The sequence below is a fragment of the Balaenoptera physalus genome (assembly GCF_965194825.1).
Source record: "Balaenoptera physalus genome assembly, chromosome: 16".
Lineage (NCBI taxonomy): Eukaryota > Metazoa > Chordata > Mammalia > Artiodactyla > Balaenopteridae > Balaenoptera > Balaenoptera physalus.
In genome coordinates this window covers 10,133,389-10,154,430 of record NC_138898.1, presented here as the reverse complement: position 1 = coordinate 10,154,430, position 21,042 = coordinate 10,133,389, and the positions used below count along the sequence as shown (strand labels likewise).

The window sequence follows — 21,042 nt, the reverse complement described above, 5'->3', positions numbered from 1 at the left end:
GAAATTCTGACACTTGCTCCAGCATGGATGAATTGTGAAGATACCATGCTAAGTGAAATAAGCCAGTCACAAAAAGACAAATACCATAGGATTCCACTCATCTGAGGCACCTACAGTAGTCATATTCATAGAGAAAGAAGTAGAATGGTGGTTGCCAGGGGCTGGGGGAAGAGGGGGAACCGGAAGCAGTATTTAGTGGGTCCAGAGCTGCAGGTTTCCATGATGGGAGTCTGGAGATGGATGGTGGTGATGGCGGCACAGCAGTGTGAATGTCCTTAACACCACTGAAGTGTCTGCTTAAAAATGATAAGATGGGGCTTCCCTGGTGGCGCAGTGGTTGAGATTCTGCCTGCCAATGCAGGGGACACGGTGCGAGTCCTGGTCTGGGAAGATCCCACATGCCGCGGAGCAACTAGGCCCGTGAGCCACAACTACTGAGCCTGCGCGTCTGGAGCCTGTGATCCGCAACAAGAGAGGCCGCGATAGTGAGAGGCCCGCACACCGCGATGAAGAGTGGCCCCCACTTGCTGCAACTAGAGAAAGCCCTCGCACAGAAACGAAGACCCAACACAGCCAAAAATAAATAAATTAATAAAAAATATAGATATTAAAAAAAAATGATAAGATGGTCAATTTTATGTATATTCTGCCACAATAAAAAAGACGGGGGCGGGGGGAACCAAATCAGGTGGTCAGGCAAATTCAGGCCACAATGCCCCTTAGCAACAAGGGCCTGGAGTGGAGTAGAGGCTACTGGCCACGCCCTCAGCAGGCCCTGAGCTCCCTGCAAACCATCCAGGATGCCCGTATGCAGATGTGTGGGCAATGCGGCATCTATGTGCTGATAAATAAAAAAGGCCCACAGACAGCAAGTGAAGGGGAAAACGTTTCAGAATCATAATTACAGCACAATCCCGTTTATGAGAAACCACACTCCACCAGCAAGTGTGCAGTTGTATATCTGTAAGAAACTGCACTAAAAAGGACGTGGGAAAATCACTACTGACTTCACAAGAGCCCCTGGGAGAGGGAGGTAAGATCTGGGGAGGAGGCTGTGAGCAACACTTTTCACTTGTTCCTCCAATTTGAGTCTCTTTTTAAATAGAATATACTCACCTATTACTCAGGTAAATCTTTCCATACAATTCTTTTCATCTATGACTTCGTCAAAACGCTGTTACCCAACTAGGCCCCTTCAGCCCACTAAGGCTGAAGGTACAGACAGTGGTACCTTATCTTTCTCTGGATGCCAGCCCAGGCCTGGAGAAGACGGATGTTTATGAAACTGGGTGAAGTTTCCAAAGTGCACATCGAGAAAGGAACTCAGAGCCGTGGAACCGGCGGGCACCTTCACGATTCTAGGCTCTTCTGGACTGTCTCCTGAACAGAGTCCCTCAGATCATGGGACTAACCCTCACTGGTTAGCCCCATCTCAAGGATTCCCCAGGGCTCCTGGCCACAGTCGAAAACTCACTAGAATTCCTGGTCTAAACAAATAATAATAAGGATGGTGCTATTTCCCGTCTTATTGGCCGTGAAAAATCATCAGTACCGCGGACACGTTTATTGCTACGTTCACTCCACTGAGACACAGAACTGTCTCCTGCCCTCTCCCTTCCTCCCAGGACGCAGTAAGGAGTGGCATGAATCAATGTGGCCACAAGCCCAGGAGAAGCTTCTTCACTCTGCTTAATCATTTCAGACCACCCACAGGGCATGTCAGTCTCTGGGCATTTAAATTACATTTTGTGATTTTGTAACCTACTCCCCAGGCCTCATCCAGCCCAGGTGGCTTGCGTTTACACTTCCTCTTTGGCTCCCTCCCTACCTCACTCTGCAGTTTAAGGCGTGAGTGACAGGGAGCTGGTGGGGAAGTGCGGGGCCCCGGGGAGCTCGGAGGGCCTGTTGGTTCCAGCTACGGTGGCCGCCCCCTCAGACAGGGCCTGCATGCTGTTCCCTGCACCGTTCGACATGCTGTTCCATGCACTGGGCGCACAACAGTAAACACACCGACAGAACCCTGCTCTCGAAGACTCTGTCTTGAAGTGAGCGGAGCGGGAATGCAAGGAGAGGGTGGTAAGGAAACACCTCTCCAATAAGGGGACTTGTACACAAAAACCAAGAGTGAGTCTGACTGTTCCTGGTGGAGAAACTGCAAGGGCAAATGTCAGGGGGCAGAAGCATGCCTGATGGAGAGGCCTGTATGGCTGGAGCTGGCGGACAGAGGGGAGAGAGCCAGAAGCTGAGGTCAGGCCCTTAGCAGAGAGACGAGGACCGCAGGATCGAGTCTCAGGAAGCGGAGGTGCCTTTGGAGATTCGGAGCAGAGGAATAACGTGCTCTGCGTTGGGTTTTACTTTTATGCCAGGTATCTGGTCAAGGTTTCCTAGAGCTGGAGCTTCCCTCAAAAGAGCACCATCCCTACAGGCCAGGTCTGCGTTCACAAGGCCACACGGCCTGGAGCCAGCAAGCACTCGAGGCTCTCGAGAACCCCACACCCCCCCGGAGCCCCACTTCACACCTGACGGCCCGTGTCTGGCCCCTGAGGGGCCCGAGTCTGAGAGCCCTGAGGTGACACAGTCGCCAGCGGGGCTGCCGCAGGGACGGCTACTCACGGCAGCGGTGGGCAGCCTCTGAGTGCAGGCCACGGGAAGCCGAAGTTTCCAGTCCGTCTCTCCGTCCAGCTGATCCGTCCGCAGGAAGCAAGACCCTGTGGAGGGAAGTCAGGCACCGTCCATTCCCCTGCAATTCAAGAATACTTCCCGTGGCGGCTCCGAGCAGCTCCGGTTCTAGTACTTGTAAAAACAGCCAATCAACGGCCAACGACCAAGAGGGAAAAATAAATAGCTGATTTCCCATTTCCTCCATAAGCTCCGGGGTCAGAAAGACCTGGGTTCAAATCCTCGCTCCACCACTCACAGTGGGAGCCTGGGCTAGTTTCTGGACCTTGCTAAGCCTCAGCATGTCCTGTCTGTAAAATGGGGAGACACACAGATCTCACAAGCCTGCTGTAAAGGATCCAGTGGGGTGATCATACCCCCAGCACGGCGGCTGGCACAGGGCAACCAGCATTCGAGTCCATCTGGGGCAGGGGTTACGAGCACCTTCTCAGGAACCAGACCTCCTGGGTTCAGGTTCAGGCTCCACAACTCCCTAGCTGTGCCCTGAGGGAGTTACTTCTCCCCCCTGAGCCTCAGTTTCCTCCAGGGCACAAATGAGGATATTACAGCATCAACCTCACGCTGCGAGGCCTAAAGAGCTGATCCATGCAAACTGCTCAGAACAGGGAAAGGACCACAAGGACCACGTTAACTGTCTGCCGTGACTATCGACCTGCAAAATTTGTGGATACATATTTCAACCTGATCTGTACACGTCTGAGCAATCAGTCAGCTCTGTATTTCATCAGACAGAGAATGTACTGAACTCCCTGACACCGCACTTAAAGACTTCTGAGGATTTTCAGGAAGATCCCTTCTAATTTTTTGGGGGGAAGAAAGGGAGAACACATCTGGGACCTCCAATCCATAACACTCCATTTTTACTGCCGAAGACACAGGAACGAATTTGAGGACAAAGCTGCAGTGTTTAAAAGAAGACTGTTTTAGGGCCTTCCCTGGCAGTCCAGTGGTTAAGACTCCATGCTTTCACTGCCAAGGGCCCGGGTTCAATCCCTGGTTGGAGAACTAAGATCCCACAAGCCGCGCAGCACAGCCAAAAATAAATAAATAAATAAATAAAAGAAGTCTGTTTTAATGGAGTGCCTTCCACCCCCTCTCTGGATGATTTAACATATTATTAGTATATAATGTCATCCGCACTTTTATCCAATTCATCATAAAAGAGGTTGCAGCAACCTCAAAGGGATACAAATACGGATTTTTCCAGCGTTTGAAGATCTCTGATTATGCCTGATGGGCAAGAGAAAAACAGCCTTGTTTCCTCAAAACAGCTTAGATAACAACAAATAAAAAGAAAGGAGATTTGAGTCAACCGACGGGGAAGGCAGGAGGCAGCGGGGGCGGCCACAGTGGGAAACGCAGCCGGGCCCCCAAGCCTGCCCTGCGGATGCAGGACCTGTGGGTGCAGACGGCCGAGTGCCCTACGTCATTTTATATAAGGGACTTGAGCATCCGTGGATTTGGGTACCCACGGGGGTCCTGGAACCAATCCCCCTCGGACACCAAGAGACAACTGTAACTGCGAGAAGTAGGGTCTTGCAAGAGACTTGAGAGGTTCACTCAGGCAAATAGGCTGCAACGACAAATAAATCGATGGGCAGGGGTGACTATGGCCCCACCACTCATGAGCCAAGGCGGGGAAAGGCCACCTACCCCTAATCTCTCCCCCCAGCTTCTCTACTGCCCCATCTCATGACACACCTCCCAGTATTTTCTCAGAGGAGTTTCTGTTTGCTTCTGTTTGTTCGACACGCTTCCCAGTCCTGCCAACTCCTGCGGTTGAGCTTAATGCAGCCCAGCGGGGAAAAGCACAGCCACTGTGTGTGACTTTCCCAGCTGTGATTCAGCACGGGTCCGACTGTCTTTGCGATGATCAAAATCTGTTGACCTGCGCGCACCAAAAACCTTTTTTCTTTTTTTTTTTTAAAGACTGCTCTATGAAAAGAAACGTTCTTGACTTGCCTCCATGGCTCCAAAATGATCATCTACTTCTGTTACATTTTCAAATGATTATTTTGCCAAATTACCACTGAAAGGTTAATGGTTATTTTCAAAATTGATCCCAGATGTTTACCGTTTTTTTCTGATGTCCTCAGGAAGATCATGTCAGCAGGGACCCGCTGGTTCTGCGTTATGAACAGAAAGACTGTTACCGTGAATGCCCCTGTGTGAGGTTTCCATCCCCAAGCCCCCGCCCCCTCAGTGGGGAGGGGAGCAACTCAAACGCACAGCCTCTTTTAAGTGTCAGCCTTTGTCAAAGACAGATCTGGGGATTTATTTTGTTTTGAATCTGAAAACTCTTGCACACTGCCCGTTACATTTACTAATCTCCTATTGAAATCTTATCTCGGAAAGAGAGCTTCTAGTTTTCTAGCGAATCCAACCATTACCTCCTGAAATTGCAGCCAGAGGACCCGGGAGCCCAAAGCCTGCTCCCCTAGCTGGCTTTCTTCCAGGCTGTCTGCGGAAACTAAAGACATACATACACTCGGCTCACGCTTTCTGCTTCTACCAATTTTCCGGCTTGATGTTTGGCTTCGAGTGGGATTTTAATAAGGAAGTCAAGTTAGTAAGAAGCAACAAAAGCCGCTCTCAAAAAAAGAGGGAAGTCAACAGCGGGCCTCATGTAATTGTGAACAGGCAAGTATGTCATAACATAAAGAGGTTTGTGTGGGTCTTCTGAGCTGCCACCCGGGAGAGCTTCACTTTACCCCAAATCAACTGTGAGTTCTTGGATTTAATCCTTTTAAGAGAGCATAGTTCACTTCCTACAGAAACAAGTTAAGATGCGATCCTTTTCTAATCAAATATGATTCCAAGACTCTCCAGGGCCACCCCCAAAATCCAACACCTCCCAAACATACACAGTAAGAAAAGGTATGAGTGCTGGAGTAACAAACCTATCGACAGCACTATCTTTAAAAATGCACTTGGGGCCTTTTTACTTTCTCATGTTTCACTTAACCCCTACTCCCCATAAAATGACAGAAAAGCACAATGTTATTTAAGTCAAAAAATGTGAGACAAAATTGTTCAAGAGGTAAATGACAATTATTTTTATGTGCTTATGCAGCCAGCAGACTTCTAGGAAAAACTTTATTATGATGAGTTTAAAAAAAGACTCCAAAAACAACAAGCACATCAAATAGGAAATCAAACCTTGGAATTGTGTTTGTAACTTGATTTCACAATAGCTTGGATTTTTAAGAAGCACACAGAAACCATGAAAAAATATTCTGTGTGTGTGTGTCTCATGGGAAAGAGATGTTTCTCCCCAGGCAAAGCTTCTGGGTAGAATCCCAGAAAGCAAACGTCCAGTTCGGCCACCAGATACACGAATCACACGTCGCATCGGGATGCGTGAAGCGGGGGCAATGACGTCCCTCTCCCACGCGCCCACGCGGCAGCCGTCAGGAGCTGCGCGACCCCACTCACCTTCTCCACAATGATAAGATCTCCAACTTGGATGCTGGAGCTCTTCACCTTCACTGTCCCTGCAAAGAAACAGGCCCAGAAACATCACATCTGAATTCCTTCCAAGTCTGCGCACCTCTGCAGGGTGTCCGCTAGCCTGCGGACCCAGAAGTACGTGCCCCCGAGCCCAGCAGCGGCAGCTGCATCTCCTGTCTCTCCGAGAAAAGGTTCACCTACCGCAGAGGCCGCTCCAAAAATGAATCCCCGTTTCGCGTAGCACTGGAATGACTCACTCAAGTAAGATCTTCTGTCTTAATAGCACCTTAGAAGCTATTCTAAATCAGCACCATAAAAGATTCAGCCTCGGGCTTCCCTGGTGGCGCAGTGGTTAAGAATCTGCCTGCCAATGCAGGGGACACGGGTTCGAGCCCTGGTCTGGGAAGATCCCACATGCCGCGGAGCAACTGGGCCCGTGAGCCACAACTACTGAGCCTGCGCGTCTGGAGCCTGTGCCCCGCAACAAGAGAGGCCGCGATAGTGAGAGGCCCGCGCACCGCGATGAAGAGTGGCCCCCGCTCGCCACAACTAGAGAAAGCCCTCGCACAGAAACGAAGACCTAACACAGCCAAAAATAAATTAATTGATTAATTAATAAAAAAAAAAAAAGATTCAGCCTCACACACACACACACACACACACACACAGACACACACAGAAATGGGGAAGAAAATTCAGAGTCAGATCCATGGACAGAAGGTCAACACTTAATTCTCAACACCATCAAACAGAAAGAGGATAACCCAAAATGACTGACTCTTTTTAAATCTGCGATTGCTCTGTAGTGCAGCTTATATGATTATGATCAGATCACATAACTTTGGCTGGATGTTTATCTGGATAAACAATAACAGCTCACATTAAACACTAATTCTGTGCTAAGCGCTGTATAGATATTGACATCCTGATGGTTTCTCTTGCTCCTATCAAAGGCCACCAGAAAAATATATTATCTCCAGTTTTCAGACAAAGGAAGTAGGCTCAGAGAGGCCCCATCTTCCCCTAGTCTCACAGTTAGCACAGGTCAGCACCAAGATTCAAACCCTCATCTAACTCCAGAGGATGGAATAAAAAAGAGGGACTTCGGTTCAACTCAAAAAACATTTACTGGGCTTCCCTAGTGGTGCAGTGGTTGAGAATCTGCCTGCCAATGCAGGGGACACGGGTTCGAGCCCTGGTCTGGGAAGATCCCACATGCTGCGGAGCAACTAGGCCCGTGAGCCACAACTACTGAGCCTGCGCGTCTGGAGCCTGTGCTCCGCAACAAGAGAGGCCGCGATAGTGAGAGGCCCGCGCACCGCGATGAAGAGTGGCCCCCGCTTGCCACAACTAGAGAAAGCCCTTGCACAGAAACGAAGACCCCACACAGCCATAAATAAATAAATAAATAAATAAATGACTGAACGAATAAATAAATAAATAAACCCAAAGTTTAAAAAAAAAAAAAAACATTTACTGAAGCGCCATGTTCTAGGAATTTGAAGATCAAAGACAGTCCCCTTGTCCTAAAAAAAAGCTCATAGTCTCATGCAGGCGTCGACAAGCGTGTCCTATAAAGAGCAGGAGGGCAGACAGTTTAGGTTTTGCAGCCAGTGGATAATCTCAGCTCTCCCAACAACTCTTCTCCCCAAGGGCAAATAGTCTTTGTATATTTATATTTTAAAATGTAAAAAGTGTTCTTGGCTCCCGAGCCAAGATGGTGGGCTGAATTTGGCCCACTGGCTGTAGTCTGCAAACCCATGAGCTGGTGCGAAAGACAGCAAGACAAATGCTGTTAGTGCAAAATAGTGTGTGAAAGGATGGGAGTAAGTCCAGTATGCAAAGGGAGCAGAAAAGGAGACCTCCCCCACCGAAGGAGGACCAAGAATGGTGCCTGGCACCCAGAAGGCTCGTGACTATTCACTCCGCATTCAAGCCCCCTTAACGGAGTGCCTGCTGGAGGCCAGGTGTTCTAAGGGTGGGATGCATGGAACTCGCACTCCAGGGGCAGGAAGGAGGCAAGAGACAAATAATGAATGAACGGGCCGGGGTATGGGGAGGTATCAACAAATGCTTTACAGGAGAGCTGAGGTCAGAATTAACCAGATGAAGGACACTGGTTACCAGCATCAGGAAAAAGGAAGGCGTGAGACGGGAGACAGTGACGCACACGCGTAGCACATGCATCCGTGTGGCCACAGGCTGGAACGCCTTTAGCGAGACAGAAAGCAGCACACGGAACAGAAAGAGATGAAGGGCTTGGGGGGCCAGGTGGTCCAGCGCCCCATAAATAAGCCTGTGGAGGACATGGGTCTTTATTCTGGTGACGGATCAAATTCCCACACAAGGGAGCGACACCATAAAAATCTTCATGTTTTTGGCGTCTCGTAATAAGCCCATGTAGCTTATAAATGTTCAGCCGAGAGAGAAGAAAATAATAATGATTCTCAGTCCTCCTCGATAAAGTATATGCCCCAGAGCAAGGGTGACCTGGGAGTTCTGAATCTGCTGTCCCCCACCGTGGACTCACTCCTTCAACAAACACCCGACACTCACCCACTAGGAGCTAGTGCACAACGCAGGTTATTTTATCATACACTTTTCACATCATTTAATGCCATGGGTCTTTTTAGTAATTCACCACGCAATGAGATGTTTCAAAGCATTCCAATGACTTCAACTGAAACAACTCCTTCTAAGAGGTTCCACAGGGTTTGATTTTTAACTAATGTTTGTACTTAATTAAATTTTGTCATGGTAACAGTGAGAAGACCTGGTGCTAAAAGGGCAGCTCTTGAACACAAACGACTTCTAGAAAACACGTGGCAGATGGCTCTGAGGACGGCTAGACTCTCTCCCCCTAGGAAGGGAGCATCTGATAGGGCCTTGCTTTCATAAAGCACGAATTCAACCCAATGGCCTGAGCCTGGGCATCCGCGGGACCCACTAGCCTCAAGCGTTCGTTGTGTCGATATCTTTGCAGAGGGAATGGAGAACATTCGTGATTCCTAAGAGTCAGCTCATTAGAAACGGCTGAATGAAGAGTGGGCTCCACGCGCCGAATTCTCTTCCGGCCTGAACAATTCTTCTTGCCCAACGAGGGGGCAACAGGAAAAATGCATACAGATACACTGCTCTCTCTGGACAGCTTATCAAAGCCTTCCTCGAGGGAAGATCATAAATTCAGCGTGCCCCCCACCCCCTTAGCCAGTGAGCTTTTCCTTCGCCTGAGCTTGCCCTCACTTTCCCGAACATAAATTTACACATTGTCTTTGGTTTTATTACTGAAATTTATGCTGGTGGCCTGACCCAAACCATCCCTGAGCCTGTGTTCTGATCTTCAAGACCTACTCACAAGTTTGCTCTTAATATCTAACCCTAAGAAGAGCACTGTTACAACTCTTACTAAATAATAACTGCATATGGATATACGTGTGTGTTAGCGAGACAAAGGACAAAATCAGGAGGATTATACTAAAAGGGTTAAGGGTGATTCCCTCTAGGGACAGAGGAGATTTACCCCTTTCTTTGGCAAAAATACTTCCTAAATTCTTCACGACAATTTTTTTTATAATAAACATGAGGTGCTCTTCCAATAAGAAAAAGATATAATAAATTAAATTAGCTCAAACTTTTAAGTGACCAGGCCCAGATTTTTCCCTTCCACGGCGGGGTCCTGATTTACGATCGGTTAATTTGAACTCTGCCTCTCTGTCCATCTGCTCTACCTCAACAAAAACCCTTTAATCCGCTGTGTTTGCAGAGCAGTTTCTGACTAAACCCAGCAGGCCGATCCCTCCGACAAACCCTCCTACTGTAACTGGCTCCATCTCAGGAGGAGGGCAGCGGGGGCCGCATCACCCTGAGGTCACTGGCGTTTCTCAGCCCCGGCTCCCTCGTTAGCATTTTAGTGTCTGGCAGGGATGAGCCTCAGCTTTGCAGGTTCCACACAGGGAGACCCTCAGATTCACCCGCTCTACTGAGCCAACACACGGTCCTCACCATACATTTGGACTTCTCGGGCCGCACTACCATTTTTGGGTGATCAAAAATGTGTAGCTCAGGCGTGCATGCAGAACACACATCTAGCACGTGTCTGTGTACCTGTGCGTTCTGAACAAGACAAGACAGATAAAACCAGAAGAATGAAAGGAGGAAAAGCGGCAGGAAGGAAAGAGAAGGGGAAGCAAAGACCAGTATTTCGATTCCAACATTTACTGGGGTTTTGGCTGCCGACGTCCGAATGAAACGCCCCTCTCTAAGGAGCCCACGAGTAGGTAGGGAAGGCACCGCTGGGGCAGGAGAGAAAGAGGACCAGAGTCAGAAAATCTGAGCACTCGGTGGCTGGGATTAACTTCCAGAACGACAAGACTCTGAAAATTGTGGAAAGGGCCCAAAACACATAATTTCTAACCTTACGTGAACCACTGTTCTGAGTTTTCTACCAATATTCTTGCAAAAAAAAGAACGAGAAACATTCGCACGGTGGCAGAGCTCCCGTCTTCCTAGCAAAAGAATACGATACATGAAAAATAGCACACTGACAGTGATTATTACCTACCTCAAGCAAGAGGAGCTCTCCCTACACTCCATTATCTGGTTAGAAGAAAATTCTCTCCCAACACCCCACTGAGAAAAGTTAGCAGACATACTTCCCAAGCACCCCTACTTTTTTTGTGTATGTCATCTACCCTAGAGATTCCTAAAACTTCTAGAAGCAGAGTCCAACCCATGGGCATGTGACCTGTGTATTCACATAGATCCCCTCACCCTTGGGTGAATGACCTACTGTTTTCATCTGCAAATTCTTAATAACTTTTAAACAAGCGACCCCGTATTTTCATTTTGCACTGAGTCCCACAAATTACATAGCTGGTCCTGAACAGGAGTAATAACACCCATTCGCATCTTCTTTACAAAGTGCACAGGAAGATCCGGCCGTGGTCTAAGATCTGAAGCCACAGAACTCCTCACTTTGCCCCGCAGACCTCTTTTTTCTTTTGGACCCTGTCACACCCAATCTCCAACCTCTAGGCTCTGGGATTCTTACATATCTTTGCAGAAACTCTACAGAAGTTGGGTAAGAGATTTTTCAAAGGTTAAGTGGCAGATTCTCTGCCGGCCACATCCTAAATCATAAAATGCCTTCTATAAAATAAATGCATCCCGTTCAGCTTTTGCCACTTCACCCAGGTCACCTCTGAGCTAGAGTTTATAACGGGGAACAAACTTCCAATTACTAGAGCTGTTTATTTCTGCAGAGATGGACCCCCGAGCCTTTCATAAGCAAACCCATTGAGCCCAAACCATGCTTTTCATGGATGAGAGCTTCAGAATAAGGGCAGTTTGTCTATACTGCAGAGAGAAACCAGATGTTTCCCTTGAGTCGAAACAAGCAAATGACAATTCAGTCACACTGCAGAACAGCCCGAAAAAAAAAAAAAAGGAAGTAAATTCCGGAGCACTAGTACGTGTGGGCCAATTTTTTGACCTCCGAACACCTCCAGCTATACTTCTATTTTTCATTGTGCCTGCAGGACGTTGATTGCCTTTGCAGGTCTTTAGCAGCAAGCTCCATGCACTAACCCTGGTTAATGTATAACTCTTTAACTCGCACTCTAATCTGACTGTGGCAGTGATGAGTTGTAAATTCTACAGCATGTGTACATTTCCTGGGCTTGACACGAAAACGCCCTGGCAGACCCGGCAGAGTTCACAGGTTGAAAGTTGAAATTTTCATATTCCGATCGGGTTGTCTGCATTCCCCAAAGCCTAAGAAAAGACTGTTATTTGAAAACAGGCAAAGGGTGGAAGAGTATTATTATAAATTCCACGGGCCACTTCCTGGGGCTTTTGTTTAAATTAGCGGGAACTTTAAAAAGAAAGGCTGAAGTTTAAATTTAACAAGTGTATACCCAACAGAGGCTTTTAAAATAAATACATAAATGGCCCTTCCCTGCTTCTGGTGCCCAATAATGATGAAATAGACCAACATCCCCGGCAGGGGGGAAATACCTTTTGGGAAAGATAACAGTGCAATTTGCATGTGAGATTTTTTTTTTCAGGGTTTTTTGTTTTTTTTTTTAAATTAAACAATAGATCAGTTCACCAGCGATTTGTAATAAAGTCAAATTGAGTAGTTTGAAAGAATAAAAGGAACCTTATGGGTCTGAAATAACAAACTTCACATCTGTCAGAATTATGGGAAAGTGTTTGGCAAGACCTCTTTTAAGACTTGTAAAAGCGAATGCTCTGAATCTTAATGAGGAAAGCCTGGGAAGGGGAATGCTTTGCTTACTGAGCTGTATTTGAGATCCTCAGTAAAGACCTTTGCAGTACTTCTGCGCCAGTAATATCAAAAAGACCATCACTGAGCAGATGCAAACTATTATACATGGAATGGATAAGCAACAAGGTCCTGTTGTATAGCACAGGGAACTAGATTCAGTACCCTGTAATAAACCATAGTGGAAAAGAACATGAAAAAGAGTATATATATACATGCAACTGAATCACTTTGCTGTACACCAGAAATTAACACAACATTGTAAATCAACTATACTTCAATAAAATAAAAATTTTTTAAAAGACCATCACTGTAACCCTCTTCTTTTAAAAAGTATAAAGCAGTTTTAGTGTTCTCCTAAGTCTGAACAGAGTTCATACTCTGAAAACAAACAGTACTTGTGTTTAAGAATACAGCGTTTTCGTTTAGCTAATTATTAGCTAAACAACTCCCCATTAATGAACACGTTCCCTGCACTATCCTACCTTCTCCTGATGAACTCCAATGGAATACAACGCCCTAAAAGAAACATATGTGTGTCCTTAGACCTCAAATCTTAGTCACGTTAATTGCAATCCTAAATAATGGTGCAAAGTGGATTTTGAACTAAATTGAAAAAAACATATCACTCTCAAATGGAAGTGAGATCCTTGAGGTTATTCTGTAACTGGGAAAGGGTGAACAGAGCAGCACGGAGGAACAATCTGAAAAGAACTGGAGAAGAGGAAAGATATCCGTTCCGTTTTTTACACCACATATGTACTAAAAAGCTGAAGATGAGAGGGATTCTCTCCATTTTGCACAGACCTTTGGCTTACGACTTACAGTTCACCACGTGCCCAGATGTCCCCAGCAGGAAAGAAGCATCAGCAATTGTGTTAATTATGCTTCTGTTTGCACTTTCCTTCAAGGCTAATTATCCACTTGCTTCATTTAGCCCTTGATCACAAGTTAGTCTGAGAAAACATTCCTGGTATGAAGACCCCTGGAATTCATCTGGTAAAAATGCAAATCCAACTGCCCTTACTACCTGTGATAAGCAAGGCAGATTCCCCCTCCAGAATTAAAGTTTTGGTTTGGTAAGGACAAGGATAAAGAAAAATAATTCCTTGACTAATTACTCTTTCCTGACCCAACCCAAATCTTTCAAGTAACAAAACACAGTTTTGCTGGGTCTGTTACTACTTCAAGACCCTCTCTTCTTCGGCTTTGGTGTCTGCAGTGCCACTGAATGTTATTAATTTGGAAAGACAGCTCTACAATTAAAGTCATAGAATGCATAAAAGTCCAATAAGAACCTCTTAAGTCTCTGATCAGGTTAAATGTGGATTCCAAGTAGGAGGAGAGGGGATGCTTATTTATCTAAAAGCATCATTCCTACTTGGCTTTCAACAGTTTGTTCATCTCAGAATGAGGGGGCTGGATTGATTTCTTTGGACTCAGAAATGTGTCTTGTCCTACTGTACAGCAAAAGGAACTACATTCAATATCCTGTAATAAACCATAATGGAAAAGAATATGAAAAAAAATGCACATATATGTATAACCGAATCATTTTGCTATACACCAGAAACTAACACAACGTTGTAAATCAACTACACTTCAATTAAAAAAAGTGTTTTAAAATGGACTTAAATCTAAAAGCCCTTCTGTAGCATATGTATTAAGGCTGAACGCCATGGCAATCATTGAGATACTCTATGGGAAAGTGTGAGCCTCAGCTCCAGGCACAGAGTGGAGCCTAGACTTATAGGCTAAGGTTTTACATTCAGACAAGCCAGAGTTCACATCAAGCTCTACCCCTTAACTAGCTACATCATCTCAGACACAATACTTAACCTCTATGAGCCTCAGTTCCCCATAGGTAAAAGCTACCTCCATAAGGCTGTTTAAAATAATGACAGACCAGACCTTGTCCAGCACCTGGCTGGCTTATAGTAAGTAAATCTTTCTTTTTGTCTCTCCGGCTTCCCAATCTGGACAACGTTTTTCAAACAGTTCCAATGCCACCTTCTCCCTGTAGCATGCCTTGATTACAGATTCCTGGATCACAGAATAAGCTTTCCCAGAGTCTCAGGCCCTCACTGGCCAATATGGTTTTTTCTTCTATTTTCCCAGGAAGGAGAGGCTCAGGAAACAAGGTGGAATTGGGAAGAACAAGATGGAGCCAGAACCTGGGGTTCTGTACCCCACGCTTCTAGCCACCCCAGCCTGTGACCTTTGGAGAACTCTTTACCAGGAACACTTCACGGGCATGTGATTCCGGTAAAGGCACAGGGCCCTGCACTCAGAAGGGGCCATTACTTGGTTTCATGCTCTGCTGCTGCCATCTTGAATAATTTTTGAACCGGGGCCCCAAGTGTTCATTTTGCATTCAGCACCACCAATCATAAAGCCAGGGCTGCTTCTTTCCAACCTCGAAGACTGAGGATGCAGGTCACCTCTTCCGGGAAGACATCCTCAGCTCCCCTCTGATGGGCTCCCATAACCTCCCATAACCTCTGGCTCATACCTCCATTAACTCACCCACCAATATTTAATGAATCCCTGCTACAATACCACCAGCACTGCCTTTCTTGGGCACAGACCAAATCCCAGCACAGCGCTAAATTTTTCTCATGCAAGAGTTATATTTACGGCAACTCTCTAAGGTAGGCACTATTATTATCCCCAATTTACTGACAGATTAAGGGATCTGTCCCCACAGCAGGGAGAGGAGGCAGAAGCAGGACTCTTGAATCCAGGCAGAGCAGAAACTCAGAACCACTACTCTCCTCAACCACCAACCACTGTGCTCAGAACCACTTCTCTCCTCAACCACCAACCACTGTGCTCAGAACCAGGAACGTGGTGGTCACGAAAGGGGACATTCTTTATAAGGACAACAACACTCATGCCACTAAAGTATAACTACCAGTTACATTTTGTAATCATCCCCTTTACACGCCTGGATACCTTGCTGGACTATTAATTTCCCCAAGTCTCAGCCCCTCAAGTTTATCTCTGTAATACAGAAACCTATCACAGACCTTGGAAAGTGATGGAGTTTCAAATATCCTTGAAGAATGAATAAAAGGTCATTTCTACATGTAGGCTAATTTTATTATCAATATTAAAATGCTTCAAATACTTCCTATTAAACTATGACAATTACATTAAAAACTAATCCATTGATGTGCTGTTTTAGACACACCTTGAATGAAATAAGATGATCTAAACCACTGGAAGCAGCAATTAAAAAAAAAAAAAAAAAATCATCCATTTTTTTCTCCCAATGGTGAATTTCTTATTTCCAGAGTTTTTAATTCACTTGTTTAAAATCAATTTTTTTTCTCCAGGTTCGAAACCTTTTCAATTCGATTAACACGATGCCTCTACAACTTTGGTAACATCCCAGGATCTATGCCACTGGCATTCTTAAAACGACATAAATTCCTGCATTGTTGTGAATCTAATTTTGAGACCTGGAGCAAACACAAATTGAGGGACAAGCTGCAAAGTAACTGGCCTAAAACTGGCCTGTCCTTTTCAGAAATGTCAATGTCATAACAAAGAAATCCAGAGAACTCCGCCAAGTTAGAGATTAGGGAGAAAGGACAGCTAAATGCAAAAGGCAAACCTGTCCTGGTTCCTGGACAAGAAAAAAAAAAAAAAGCTATAAAAAAAATTTTAGGAACAAATGGCGAATTCTGAGTAAGAAGTATAGATGAGATTAATAGTAATGTAATGATAAATTTCCTGATTTTGTAATTATACTGTGTTATGTAAGGAGAACATCCTACTAGGAATTAAACGCTGATGCTGATGTATTTACAGGTTAAAAGGGAATAGTGTATGCAACTTAATTCTCGAAGGGCTTAGGGTGTGAGGGGAAAGATGAAAGAGCAAAAGCTTAACAACTGATGAATCTGGGTGAAGGCAAATAGGAGTTTTCCACATGATTTCTGCAACTATTTTGCTAGTTAGAAGTTATCACCCACCCACCCCCAATTATTTAACTGTATTAGTACAAGTACTGTTACTATTAAACAGGAAATGATGCAGAATGCAGATAAATATAATGGCTTATAATCTCATGATCAAGGACTTGATATTCTGGTTTCCAAACTTTTTTGAACTCCAAAAATAGTGTTGAAAAGTACATTTTAAGATGCCATGTGATAAAAAGAGAAAACAGTCCTGTGTGGACATACATATACGTATCTGTTTCCCTTTGCTTTTGAACTTACTAAATGAAGATCTTGGTGAAAAGCCTCACTCAAGAAAATATTATTAAATAATTGAACGGTAAGGTAAAAAAAAAAGGCTTCTTTCTCTTCCTCTCTCTGAAATCCTCCAGTTTGGGCTTCTTACTTTGGCCCTTCCTGCCAAAGTGTATCAAATAACTAACCTCCCCTCCTTCACTTTCCAAGCTGACAGTTTTCTTCAGTGCCTTTTTGGGGCTTTCAAAACAAATTGCAGAGCCAGGGTCTGGGTTAATATTCAGAACTCTGCTAGGTCTTCCCTTACTGTTGGATTGGCATGACAATGGAAACCACGGGCCACAAAAGGAGACCCACAAAGGAAGACAAGTGTTTAATGCTACAGCCATCTGCCAGTTCTCCTCAGGATCTTTTCAAGAATGGAGGGAAGCTAAAGCAGGGGCTGAGAAGGGGGTCGGGTCTGCAGGGGAGGGCAGAAAAATCACTCACAGGAAAAGCAATTGCAATATGAAAAGAACCAAAGAAGGTCTGGAGCCTGGATGGCTGAATGAATGGGATCCCAGGGCCCCTCCTCCTGAGCTCTAAATAGACCCACCGCACCCTCTCCGATGGGGCTTTTGTCGGTTGCCAAGCATTTTAAATGTTATAGTCAGAATATGTTATTAAGGGCGGATTTAATATACACAAACCACAAAAAAACGTACTCCAGAGGGGTCTTCTGATTACCCACATGGAAAGCCCAAGCCACCTGCCTTTGCAAAGATTACGCTGGGTTTTCTTTCTTTAGGTAGCAAAACGTCCTAAATACAGTAGTTTAGCAATAATAAAGCATTTCTATACCAACTCGAAATCCCCCCTTCTCCCAGAGACTTGCAACTTTTTAAGACCACCAACTATGAAAATCTATTTCAATGCATTAAAAGAAGATACTTTCATGCCCTCACAGGATTATACTTTTTAAAAAAATTTTGGAGCCTTAAATAAATTTCTCCAACATTTTTCCGAGAAGGAAAATTCTACTCAAACCCCTGAAACCATGGACGGACTGCTTCCTCGGAAGACTAACGCACTTAACATAAAGCAGTTCACAACCTGGCTGGCTGCAAGCTCCCTTGGGCATCTATCTTATCTCTTTCAGAATTCTCAATTTCCTGAAGGCAAACCACAGCTTTTATTCCCCTCAGCCGCTCCTAAAACATTATTAATCCCTGAATGGGATCAGTAATCTTCGGGAATTTTAGGCAACACTCTCTCAAGTCTGCATACAACCTTGCAGGAAATCTAGGTAGAGTTTGTGGTTGGAAACAGAAGTCGACATTGGCTGGGTTGTTTTGTGGGTTCTTAACGGTGTGTTTGAGCAGGTTTTTAAAATTCCACCATTTCAAAAATTCAAATGAAAGGTTACCTAGTAATTTCTCTTTGGGTCAGATTTAGTCACTCTTCACTCTTCCATTTTGAGGATTTATAAGATGCCTTCAAAGAAACCTTCACAGACGCAGCTTTTATTATGTTAAGTCTGGTGCCTTCTTAAAAACTCACATTGCAAAGTTGTAACATTAGTTTTGTAATGTTGAAAGAGTATCTTTTAAAGCTGCACTGCCTTGGAAACTCGTGTGGGAGGATGCCAAGTGCACAGAATTAAATTCCAGTTTGATGAGGCACAAGTCAGATGACAGGACTGGCTCTACGAGGGCACTGGCAGCCCAGGGATGCGGCCGGAGTAACCCCAGGCCCTGGGGCAGACGCTGGCCTCCCTGGTGCCGGCAACGAGTGACTGTCCTGCCACGGGGCACCTGCACACCCGCCGGCCCCGGGCCTTGAACTCTGCTCCCTGACTGTCAGCGGCCCATGATTGAGTTGCAACCCTGTGGGCCACACCCCACCCCCTGCACCGGGGGCCCTGCTGCAGGAAGTGGCCCCACTGGGGCCAGGAGGCTGACCTCTCGCTGTGAGCCGGCTGTAGACCTGCGAGTTGACTTCCTTGTCTCGTACGTAGCATCGGATCTCCTCCACCGCCTCTCGGATGATGGTGACGGCCAGCACGAAGCCCTGCACCGAGACAGAGAGAGGGTGAGCCCTGGTGGAAGTCACCTTCCTCTCCTGGGGCCGGGGACAGAAAAGGCCAGAGGCCACTTGAGGGCAGCAGGGCAGGACCTGCTAATTATTCCAAGTGCAGAAGCCCCAGCAAGCCCACTTCTCTGAATCTCATGCACCTGAAAAACTCTCACTGACACACACGTGTACAGGGACGTCCCCAGTCACCACCGCCACAGGGTTCCTAAGAGTGAAAAACACAGAAACCCCAGAACCGTCCATCCACAGGTGAGGGCTGAGTGATGGTGACCTCTGACGTCTGCATCTCACTCGCCACGTGCCAGGTGCCATTCGAAGTGCTTTCCACCCCTTAGTGCCGATCGTGGCTGAGATCACCACACTCAGTACCCATGAAGAAACTGAGACACACAGAGGCTGAATAATCTTGCCCCTAAGTGATAATGCAGGGAATCTAGTTCCAGAGTCTTAACTGCCACAATGTTCTGCCTCTGGAGAAACTTGGGTAGGTGGAACCAGTAAGATGGGCCACCAGGACCCAAAGTGAAATGCATCCCTGTTTGTATTGACCGGTCAGTAGGGAAATCAACTTTCCGGAACATAACAATGTAACACTGTTCAAATAAACACCAACAAAGATTCTCCTATACTGCTAAAGATTTTCCACTGTCCTCAATTACTGTCAGATTCCTCTGCAAGGTAGGGGGCTAAGATGGGATGGGGACTTCAGTCTTCCCAGTAATGTTTTAAACTTCTATAAAGAAAACATATTAAAGTATTAATTGCATAAGTACACACTCATAAAAAGAAAATTTTTAACTGCCCTACCTTCCCAAGTCAGATACCCCAACTCATAAAACCTGGTACAGAGGTTATACTCACAGCTATGTGAGTCACCCATATCTAGAATCTATCTTCATCTAGATTCTTCCTCTTGTATCAATAAAGGCAAGAACTGTCATTCATTTTTTCTTACAAAATACACTTGTCACCCCTCCTTTTAAAGTCTTTTTTTTTTTTAAATGCAGAGAGCACAATCGCCCCAAGGTTAGCAGTAGTGAATTCTTTGAGGCTTTCATTTTCATACTGTTTATCATGCGATATATTAAGTTCGATTCAAAGGACTTCAAATCTCTTATGTAAATTTAGCCAGAGATGGGCTGCTTTGTGAAACTCCTCCAAAGGCCCACACATCTTTACAATCAAAGGATTACTCCTGTTTCCACTCAGATGTAAAGTACACACTGAAGCCAAAGCAAAACTGGTACATTTCAGAAAAAAAATGCATAACCAGACCACATACAGAGGTGAGAGAAAACCCGTTCTGGAAAAGCAGGGTCCGGTTTGCAGAATCCCCACCCCCTCCCCCAGGCTGCTGTTTTGTTCTGGGCCAGAACCCACGTTTTTGTTGTTTGTTTTTTCAAATGTTCCAGTTTCTATTTCTCTCTGCGTGGGTCTGGCTAAATCCCATTGATGTTAATGGGAAGTGTGTGCTCATTACAAAGACAGGAGGCACTAACCTCCCTGCTACAAATAAATACTGCCTCCTAAGTCACCGTATCTATGACCCCCGGGACACACACACACACACACACACACACTCTCCCTCTCTCCCTCTCTCTCTCTCTCTCTCTCTCTCTCTCTCTCCCCCCTCATCAATCCCAGGGGACGTGCCACGTCTTAAGCTAGAAACTGCTTTACAAAGAGCTGCAAATGTAGTCCAGAAATAAATTCCACCCGTCCAACTTCGGAGGTCCTTAAGAGCCACAGATACCGAGAAAGAGGCTTGAATGGGAGTGGGGGGTTTTCTGAGCTTGTAAGGAAATCAGAGGTGGTGACGGTGAACAGACATGAAATTCTGAAGGTGCTAAGACTCTTCTATAAGGTTGTATGTCAAAAATAGATTTACTAAAGCAAAATTAAGAGAGAAATCAGAAAAGCCGTTCCTTCTGGTTGGGGAGGGGGCTGACTGGAGGCGGGCAAGAGGGAACTTTCCGGGGTGATGGAATGGTCTTGACCGAGGTGGTGTTGACATGGGTACTGACAAATGTCAACACACAGCGAACTGAAAACTTAGTATCTGTGCATTTTATGGCATGTAGATCGCATCTTAATAACAACAAAAAAAATCTAGGTTATTTGGTCTTCACACAATTTTATGGGTTATTTCAGCTGTCTCCTGAGGAGTCTCTCCCTCTAACATATTGCTATCAAGAAAAAAGTTACCAAAAGCTAACACGTAATCCGCACGATGAACGATGGCACTAGTACCAGAATTTTTAAATTAAAATGAGAACATTTCCCGGGAATGTTCTATGTGAGCTATTTGAAGCATTTTACTTGCTGTACTTCACTGAACCTCCCAACAAGCCA

General features: G+C 45.6%; 1 protein-coding gene across 6 annotated transcripts in view; it reads right to left on the bottom strand.

The window, feature by feature from the left end:
* Nucleotides 1-21,042, bottom strand: part of ATP9A (ATPase phospholipid transporting 9A (putative)) — a 136,163-nt gene that overhangs the window by 79,470 nt on the left and 35,651 nt on the right. For all 6 annotated transcript variants that reach the window (XR_014254494.1, XR_014254495.1, XM_082428358.1 and 3 more), the window contains 4 exons: nucleotides 18,558-18,666; nucleotides 6,115-6,173; nucleotides 4,754-4,805; nucleotides 2,614-2,708 (listed from right to left, as the gene is read on the bottom strand). Coding sequence is in view for 4 of the 6 variants with exons in the window: in XM_082428358.1 (XP_082284484.1) it covers nucleotides 2,614-2,708; nucleotides 4,754-4,805; nucleotides 6,115-6,173; nucleotides 18,558-18,666 (315 nt within the window). In the remaining 2 variants the exon portion in view is untranslated. The remainder of the gene's footprint in view (nucleotides 1-2,613; nucleotides 2,709-4,753; nucleotides 4,806-6,114; nucleotides 6,174-18,557; nucleotides 18,667-21,042) is intronic.